This window comes from Paroedura picta, chromosome 6, assembly GCF_049243985.1.
Source record: "Paroedura picta isolate Pp20150507F chromosome 6, Ppicta_v3.0, whole genome shotgun sequence".
NCBI lineage: Eukaryota > Metazoa > Chordata > Lepidosauria > Squamata > Gekkonidae > Paroedura > Paroedura picta.
Genome location: NC_135374.1, coordinates 58,184,886 through 58,194,216, shown reverse-complemented (window position 1 = coordinate 58,194,216; position 9,331 = coordinate 58,184,886). Strand labels below are relative to the sequence as shown.

Sequence of the window (9,331 nt, the reverse complement as noted above, 5' to 3'; positions counted from 1 at the left end):
CGGGGCGGGGCGGGGCGGAGGAGGCCGGCGGCTGTCGAAAGGCTGGGCTCTCCCCTCGCGGCTGCGGATTCACGGCGGGGGAAAGCAGACGGAAGCGCCAGAAAATGGCCTTCATTGAACGTCTGCAGCCGCCGCCGCCGCCGCCGCTCACTTCTTCTTTTGGGGCCCTTGGTCTCAGTGTCAGGACTCCAGCATGCGATTGATCTGATTTGGAAGTCTTATTTGAGCCCTCAAAAGGCTTTGATGTCCTCTATTTATTTGCAGGCCTGCTTCCTGGGATGGAAGCCAAAATTCGGGGGTGGGGAGGAGGAGTTAGCACAATTCTGCAGGGCCTGTGAAACGGAGCTCTTATTTCCTGAAACACTGCTATTATTTTGTGGTTGTTTTTTAAAAACCTGGGGCATTTTTCCAATTTGTATTAAGCCCTGTCTTGTCTGTCCATGGCCCAGTCTCTGGATTTTGATATTTACGGATACAGCCATTTTCAGAATAAGATATATTGCTATGGGACAGAGTATCAAAATGTGGGGATGAGTTATACCAGTTTATAGAATAGCATATTATGTTTAGTAATAAATTAGTTATCTGAGTATAGAATATGAATATACTAAATTTAAAATGGAGAGTCAGTTCCTTTGAATCTGGTATTATTTACTTCTGGATAACACCAGTTTTAAGATCACAGCCTCAGGCTCTTAATCACAAAGTTATGATAATAAGATTTTGCATGCATAGGATTGATTTCTGTAACTTTCTGTACGTGGGCTTTCCCTTGTCCTTGACCTGGAAATTGCTGATGGTGCAAAGTACAGCTGCTAGGGTCCTCACTGGAACACCTTGGGTGGCTCGCATCCAGCCAGTGCTGAGGCAGCTGCATTGGTTGCCAGATGCAACCCAGATCAAGGTTCTGGGCTTAACTTTCAAGGCTCTTTGTGATCTGAGCCCCACATATCTGAGGAACCGCCTTTTGGCTTATGCTTCCCGCAGGGCCTTGTGCTAACCTGTTGGTGATTCCTGGTCCATGCGAGATTTGCCTGACCTGGTGGAATGAGCTTCTGGAAGATCTGAGGGCCCTGTAGGAGCTTTCATGGTTCCGCAAGGCTTGTAAAATGGAGCTCTTCTGCAACGTCCTCGAATGAGGCCAGGGAGTGGGAGATCAATCGGGCCCTTCCACAACTTTAAGAAAATATCAAGATCAAGCAGCACCGAGCACTGAGGCATTGGACAGAGGGGGGATGTTTTTATTCTCTTGTCACTAGAGTATGTTGGTAATTATGTTAATGGTTTTAACCATAGAATAATAGAGTTGGAAGGGACCTCTTGGGTCATCTAATCCAACCCCTTGCACTACGCAGGACACTCACAACCATATTGCTCATCCGCTGTAACCTGCCACCCCCTTAACCTTCACAGAATCAGCCTCTCCATCAGATGGCTATCCAGCCTCTGTTCAAACATTTCCAAAGATGGAGAACCCACCACCTCCCGAGGAAGCCTGTTCCACTGAGAAACCGCTCTAACTGTAAGTTCTTTTGAATGTTCAAACTGAATTAATTTCTTCACATTGGTTCTGGTCCATCACACCGGGGCAAGAGAGAACAACTCTGCTCTATCTTCTATATGGTAGCCTTTTAAATACTTGAAGATGATTATCAGATCCCCTCTCAGTCATCTCCTCTCCAGGCTACCAAGCTCCCCAAAACTTTCCTCATATGTCTTGGTCTCCAAACCCCTCACCAACTTCATTGCCCTCCTCAGGACATGCTCCAGTTTGTCTACATCCCTTTTCAACTGTGGTGTCCAAAACTGAACACAGTCCTCCAAGTAAGGCTGAACCAGAGCACAGTAAAGTGGCACCATCACCTCCCATGATCTGGACACGCTACTCCGTTTGATACAGCCCAAAATCTCATTTGCCTTTTTAGACACCGAGTCACACTGCTAACTCATGTTCAATGTATGGTCGACTTAAACTCCTAGATCCTTTTTGCACATACGACTGCCAAGACAAGTCTCCCCAATCCTATATTGGTGCATATGGTTTCTGCCTAAAAGCAGAACTTTACATTTGTCCCTATTGAATTTGATTTTTTTCAGTTTAGCCCAGTTCTCGAGCCTATCAAGATCCTGTATTTTGATTCTGTCTTCTGTTGTGTTTGCTACCCCTCCCAATTTAATACCATCTGCAAATTTAATAAATACCCTCTCTAATCCCTCACCCAAGTCCAAATCATTTATAAATATGTTGAACAACACAGGCCCCAGGGAGATCCCTGGGGCACTTCACTTGTCTCTCTTCTCTACGAGGATGCTGAACCATTAACAAGTACCCTTTGGGTACGATCTGTCAACCAGTTATCGACCCAGCTGACAGAATTAGGATCCACATTGCATTTTACCAACTTATCAACAATAATATCATGTGGAACCTTATCAAAAGCAATACTGAAATCTAGATAAACTATGTCCACAGCAACCCCCACCTTGAAAATCACTGCTCTAAGCTTTTTCTTGTGCCACTGTACTCTACACTTCCTGCTCCTCCTTGCAGCAGAGCAGAAACTCTTCAAGTTGGTATCACTCTTTAGAGCAGTCTACTGCCTTTTAGATTGGTTTTTATTATGTTGTCATTTCTCCTCTTCCACAACAGCACTCCCTAGTTAGGAAACAATGGCCAGCACGCTCGTTAATATAGCTTTCTGAGTAGCTCATTGAACATTCAAACGTTTTAGGAATATTGGAAGAGGAAAGAAAGGATATTGTGATGCTCCGATTAGATACGTTTACCTTCCGTCATCCACGTAACAGAGAATTAATATATGTAACCATTAGCATCAAACCAATTAACAGGGCCATCCTAAGCAGATATATTAAATGGGGCTCTCTCCCAGAAAATTCCACTCCCTAATCCCTATTAGTCAATTCATCAACCATCTTTGCAAAGCTAGCACAGGGAAGAGCAGTTCCTGCTTTCAGAGCTTAGCCCTTTGTTAAGTCTGTATTTCTGTGCTGGAGTCTGTTGTAACAGAATACAAGTGCTATATACAAAAAACAAATTACAGCTGGGTATTTATTTATTTATTTAATATTTACATTTATAAACTGCCCCTCTTGAACCAGATCTCAGGGCTGCGTACAGAATAATAAACATAAAACAATAAAACACGGCCACACGGTTAAAAACTACTAAAAAACTAACAACATGATGCAATCAGTTGATTCATCTGATGATCCTCTATGAGAGGAAGGATATAGGAGGAGAACCCCAAATTGGTAGGGGAGGCCCATAATATTCTAGTTTTTCTGGGTGTGCTGTCCTCAATCATATGCCTGGTGGAAGAACTCCAGCTTACATGCCATGTGGAACTGTGCTAGCTCTGTCAGGGCCCTGATGTTCTCTGGGAGCTCATTCCACCAGGCAGAGGCCAGGGCTGAAAATACCCTGGCCTTGGTTGAGGCCAGTTGTGTTTCTCTAGGGCTGGGGACTACCAGTCAGTTAGCCATGGCTGACCGTAGCGTTCTCTGAGGGACAGATTCCTTACCTATGCTAGCTCAGGTTGGCTCAGGTAATTTATAATAGTACATCTTCATCTAATTATATTCCTCAGAACAATTATATACTGCTCAGAAAGATTTTGACAACCACTGGCCTGCAAGGGTTGAATTGGGTGTCCCACATTCAAACTCCATGCACTATTCACAAAATGCAAATTCATATCTAAATATCCACTACTGCATGTAATGTAGAGATCTAGTATAATTTGTTTGCTGCTGTTCGGACTAGCAGTGACAAATAGATGACATTCAAATACCATGTGAGTTTCACTATTACAGGCTTCATATTTGATTAATGGTTAATTTCCTACTGTTCTATAACAAAGTGAGTGGCAAGATAATGAATGCTAAATGTGTGCTGATTGTTTGAAAACAAATGCAATTAATTTTTTTTAACAAACCCAAACCAGAAAGAAATACCTGTATGCGTTAGCATTAAAGGATGTGGTCATTACGAGATTGACAGTGCTTTTCTGAGCAAGTTATACCCTTCTAAGTCCACTGACCTCAACTCTGCTCAGGATTGCACATATTTCAGTGCCTCATACGTGGTATTTTAAACAACAGTTTTTAAAGATGCTACTTCATCATTTTTTCGCATAGGAATTTACTGTGATTGTCTTCCAGCAGTTAAACATTTTAAACAAAATTCTCAAAATACCTTTACAGGGAAAATTCAAAGTTCATTGGATTAATTTACAGAATATAAATTTGTCAGCTGGCAACACACACTTCTAAAATCATACAAACATGTAAATAAATACTAGCTTAACTATCTAACACAATACAGAGTTGTATTAGATGGCAAAATCTTAACAGTCAAGAAATCTTATGCTTTAGCTCAAGCATTCTTGACAGTGCTCTCCATTTGCAAATAAGCAGATCATAGTTGAGGCTTTAGCTCACCAAACCCATGCTAGTCTCTCCTTTTTTCAAACTCTTAGGCCAATTATAGTTTTTGATCTACCTGGATCAGGCAGTAGACATGAACCAGTCAGAATGCATCTTGGCTAGAATGTTCTGGCCGATTACCTAACTACTACTGATTCTCTCCCTCTCTTTATGTGGCTCTCAAGTTTAAAAAAAAAAGAGCCAATTAGCCCATTCCATACTTTGGCCTTGAAGAGGCCTGCTGCCTGCAGGGCTGCAGTTAGGAACACCTGCAAGATGTTAGTTACCACACACATTAACCCTTGAGCAGAAGAATGATGGCTGCTTTGTCTGACACAGTACATAACAAATTATTTAGCACCGGAGCCAGTTGCCAGTTTTCTTACTGGCACGAAGTCTCTTCAACAAAAGAGAAGAGCTATAATAAAACTGATTATAAGTAATTTAATAAGGTGCAAGTTATACTGCCCTTTTCATCTTGGAACTCCTATCAATCATCTAAGTCATACTGCTGCTTCTTTAATTTCAAATGGTTTATTTCCAGAAATATCATCATCATTGGAATAGTTTCCTGAGTCTTGACAACTCTGTTCTGATTGTTCGTGGTTCTTACAATTAATTTGGTTAATTTCAGGTGGGATGCTGTTCTCAATCACAAGGACACATTTTTCTGTGGATTCTTCTGAAGTTATCAAATAGGAACTGTTTGGATCTTTTCCTCCAGTCTTCTATACATGAAGAGACATAAACAAAATAGGGAAGAAAAAATTGTAATAAACTTTTGAGTCTCTTAATGGCATGGCATGACTGTGTAGTACATTCAGTTAAACATGGCCTTCTGCTATGCAAGAATACATAATTATATAGATTTCAATATAAGAGCTCGCTAAAGATCAATTTTCTGGCATCGTTGCAGATTTAAAAGATTTAGTCTGGTTCTTGACTGCATTTCACGGAAGAGGAAAGAAAGCAGTTATAAACAGATGAGGTCAAGTCTGCTAATTCATGGCTGCAAATGTGCCAATCTTTAATTTGGCAGCCAGTTCATGCCCATCCTAATGGCAACCTCTTGTGGGTTTTTCAAAGGGAAGAGATGGTTTGCTATTGGCTGCCTCTCTACTGCAACCCTGGTATTCCTTGATGGATTTCTATTCAAATACTGACCAGGACGAAGCCTGCTTAGCTTGTGATATTTGATAAAACTAGGGTAACCTGAACTATCCAGGTCAAGGTGATACAATAATACAAGCAGGTAGGAATTCTTTTTTTAAATGTGTATGACAAAAACAACCTGAAAAAATTCATTTTCCATTAACTTAAGCTTCCATTTGTGCAACAAACAGAGAATTATTAAATAGATACATCTATTTTACTATTAAATATGTGAAATATAATACCTTGTTTTAGGCTTGAATACAAGTAGATATTAATAATATGGGCAGATAGTGCTTTGAAGGATGTGAAAAGCAAGAGGCAATTTTTGCAAACAAGCCTCTTATTTTCATTGTTAGGTTTATGCATTGTAAAGAAGAAGAAAAAAACAACTGCCAAGGTATTACTTGATATTTTAAAAGGAGATCTATGGATGCAGCAAAATGAACTGTCAAAGATTCACCAGGCAGATATATTCAGCATTAATAAAATTCATATGCTCCACATAGAAGTCTGAGATGCATCTAAAAATTCTTGGATATATAGTGATAAACTCAAGATCTCTCTCAGTACATACATTATCACTGTGGATAATGCTTGCTAGCTAAGATCTCTATGGACTCTAAAAAACCCACAGTGCTGTCTGCTAGGATATTCATATCATTTATTCTTTGCAACAAGACAGTAAATTAATACTTATACCTCTATGATTGACGGGAGTTTGCATGAGGGAAAGAATGCATATTCAATCTTCCTCCATAAAAACCAGAAAGCATAGAGCATGGCAACTACAAAAGCAGCAGTACCCACGAAAATTATTGCAATGGTCAGAAAAGCTTGATTTGATTGTCCTATAAAGCAAACAAAAAAGAATTAAACTACTTAGACTTTTCATTTAGTGTACCACAGCACCAAGGTGTACTGTTTGAGGGCCTCAGATGTTCCATGGCATGGGGGAATCCAAGATGGCAGTTGCGTGGAGCCAGCAGCTACCGCCGCAGCAGCCCACCCACTAATGCCAGCCTCTGATCGACCTCTCTGCCCTGCTTGTTCCATGTGCCAGGCCTCCTGGGTGTAACCTTTGCCTTCCTCACTGCTCAAGGTACGGGGGGGGGGGGTGTTTCCCTGCAGGACAGGTGCAGCTCTGGCCCACTTGCCAAGCTCAGGCATGGGCAATGCTGTTGCAGCCCTGAGTGGATTCTGCAGCCCCAGCCTCTGCTGATCCTCAATGGGAGCAAAGCGAATGTGCTCGCTTCTGGAATTGGTTTTGCATTGGCAGCACAGCATCTCTTTACAAGGGCGGCAACCCAGGTTGAACAGGATGCAGAGCACACCTCTGGCAGGCATTTGAAAAGGAGTGCAGGAGGAGAGTTCTATGGTTGTTTATTCTGACTGATATCTATGGGACCTCTAAGCTTAAAAGCAGAAGGGCCCTAAATACCAGGGGTAGTCAGTGGAGATGGGTCTTAATTGGGTTTTTAATTTTTATTTAATTAATTATTTTAATATTATTATTTTATTTTTTTACTTTTATTTGCATATGGGACATTGTAGCCAGGGGTGAGGAGATGGAGAGGCAAAATATTTCAAGGTGTATCTCCATGGTCAAAAGCTTGAAAAAGGCAGATAATGAAATAGATACTATTTCAAAATTTATTCTTAAACTTTAAAAGACATGTGATATGAAGGGGGGAAGATGCAGCCCTTAGTCACTCTTTCTCATAGGAAGATTTTGAAACTGGGTAGTAAACTCACAGTACAATTAAAATAATTTAATACACATTATGAAAATTTTGTATTAATCTTAACATTTAATAGTTTTCTTCCTGGAACACTGGATGTTGAGAAAAGTTAACTCTGCTGAGTATTTTCCATACTCATCCTAAGACTACCAAAGCTCACTGATCCAAACCACAATGCAGAACATGGAAACATATACATCATATTTTCATAAGAAGTTCTGTAAGCATGTGTCACGGTACATTCCAATAAATGTTAAACATCTCATACCACCAGGAGTTTCAATGCACGTCACATTGCTCAACTTGCTGCTTTTTGAAGGAGACCACGCTTGCACATCTAGGCAGTACACAGTTGAAGGGGACAAGTTTGGGATTAAGAATGATGTTGATTTTTCTTCAACTTTGTTCTGTACCAGGAACAAATTTTTTTAAATGAGCAAAAATCATTTTAATTACAGCTCAGGTCGACTATGTTCAATAAAGGTTTTAAATAAACAATTCTATTTTGAAGTGCTGCCCATAACTTTGCAGTGCCGCAGAACACTGTAGCAAGACACTGTCAACACTCTGGTAAAAACATTGTAGCCGTCAGTGGAGTATATATGCCAGGCAGTGACTGATGGAAATCCATGGCCCACCATTCCCCAGGCAGCAGTGCCTGCAACTAGCTGTTGTCCAGCTGTAGCTGTAGGAGAGTTGCTAGTTAAGTAGTCTTCAGGTTTGCTCAGATCTCAGCTGTCTGCACTCAGCTGGAGGGAAGCACTCTCATTTCTGTTGCGCACATCTAGGGCTGGATAGTACAACTCTCTTGTACCAAATACTCCTTCAAGAAAGAAAAACTTTTCTTCCAAGGAAGCCTTCTTCCATCAGAAAAAGCCTTCTCCATTGGAAAAAGTGTTTCTGTTGAAGAACAAGGTAGAGGAAGAGAGTCAGAGGATCCAATTTAGCAGAAAGAATTAATAGAATCCAACCCACAGGTATTTTTTCCTGTCAAAGAACATTGGTTTAGTTTCAAAGCCATGATTGACATGGGATTAGACATAAGAATATTTGTACTTTTTTTTTTTTAAAAAGGGTCAACTTTGTACCCTAAAAAGGAGAGTGTGTGTGTGTGTGTGTGTGTGTGTGTGTGTGTGTGTGTGTGTGTGTGCTCGCTTGCACGTGTGTGTGAAGTGCCAGGTTTCCAAGGTAAGAGACATTCAGAGGGGGCTTGCCACTGTCTACCTCTGCATCATGAATCTTGATATTCCTTGGTGGTCTCCCATCCAAATAATGACCAAAACCGATCCCACTGAACTTCTGAGATCTGTTGAGATCAGGCTAGCCATCCAAAAAGTATTGGATTGCAAACATAACATAATTGTTGCTAAAACAAATAAGAAGGTTATGGGAGTATTTCTGTGCACAGTACAGCCCCATCCCTAAAGGTAGCGATCCCCAACCTGTGGGCCGCGGACCACATGTGTTCCTTCAACTAACTGGAGGTGGGCCCCAAAGGACACCTTCTCTCCCCCCCCCGGCCCTTTACTTCATCCCCCCCAGCCCTTTACAACACACTTCATTGTTGTGGCGTGTCTGTATCTTATTTTGAAGGGATGTTTAAACATTACCATAGCGATCCGAGAGGGCAGTGGTTGAGAGAAGAGGAGTAAACTACCCCCCTCCACCGGGCCTCAGTAAAAGGCGTTGAGTGGTCCCCGGCATTGAGTGGTCCCCGGTGATAAAAAGGTTGGGGACCACTGCCTAAGGGGATACAATTCTGTCATCCCCCCCCCCCCTTTTGCTGATGAGGAATTTCTCCTCTGGTGAATGTTCTATTCTGACAGGAAAAGACCGACAAGTTTGCATTACAAATTTCTTGTTATGATTTCTCATCCATGCTTCAACTAAGACTATGTTTTTAGATAGATTCAAGTAGGTAGCCATGTTGGTCTGAAGCAGCACAACAAAACAAAATCAGAGTCTAGTGGCACCTTTAAGACCAACAAAGA

At 41.4% G+C, this 9,331-nt stretch overlaps 1 protein-coding gene and 1 long non-coding RNA gene across 2 annotated transcripts in view; one reads left to right on the top strand and one right to left on the bottom strand.

Moving 5' to 3' along the window:
• The first annotated feature begins 22 nt into the window (after nt 1–22).
• On the top strand, nt 23–5,245 carry LOC143839894 (uncharacterized). The gene is made up of 2 exons (XR_013231925.1): nt 23–1,522; nt 5,081–5,245. It is a non-coding gene; the product is annotated as an uncharacterized LOC143839894 (long non-coding RNA).
• The window catches only part of IFNAR1 (interferon alpha and beta receptor subunit 1), a 27,574-nt gene continuing 21,295 nt past the window's right edge, over nt 3,053–9,331 (bottom strand). Inside the window, exons 9-11 of the mRNA XM_077342587.1 lie at nt 7,609–7,747; nt 6,301–6,449; nt 3,053–5,174 (exon numbers count right to left, since the gene is read on the bottom strand). Coding sequence (XP_077198702.1) covers nt 4,950–5,174; nt 6,301–6,449; nt 7,609–7,747 — 513 coding nt within the window. The 3' untranslated portion in view covers nt 3,053–4,949. The remainder of the gene's footprint in view (nt 5,175–6,300; nt 6,450–7,608; nt 7,748–9,331) is intronic.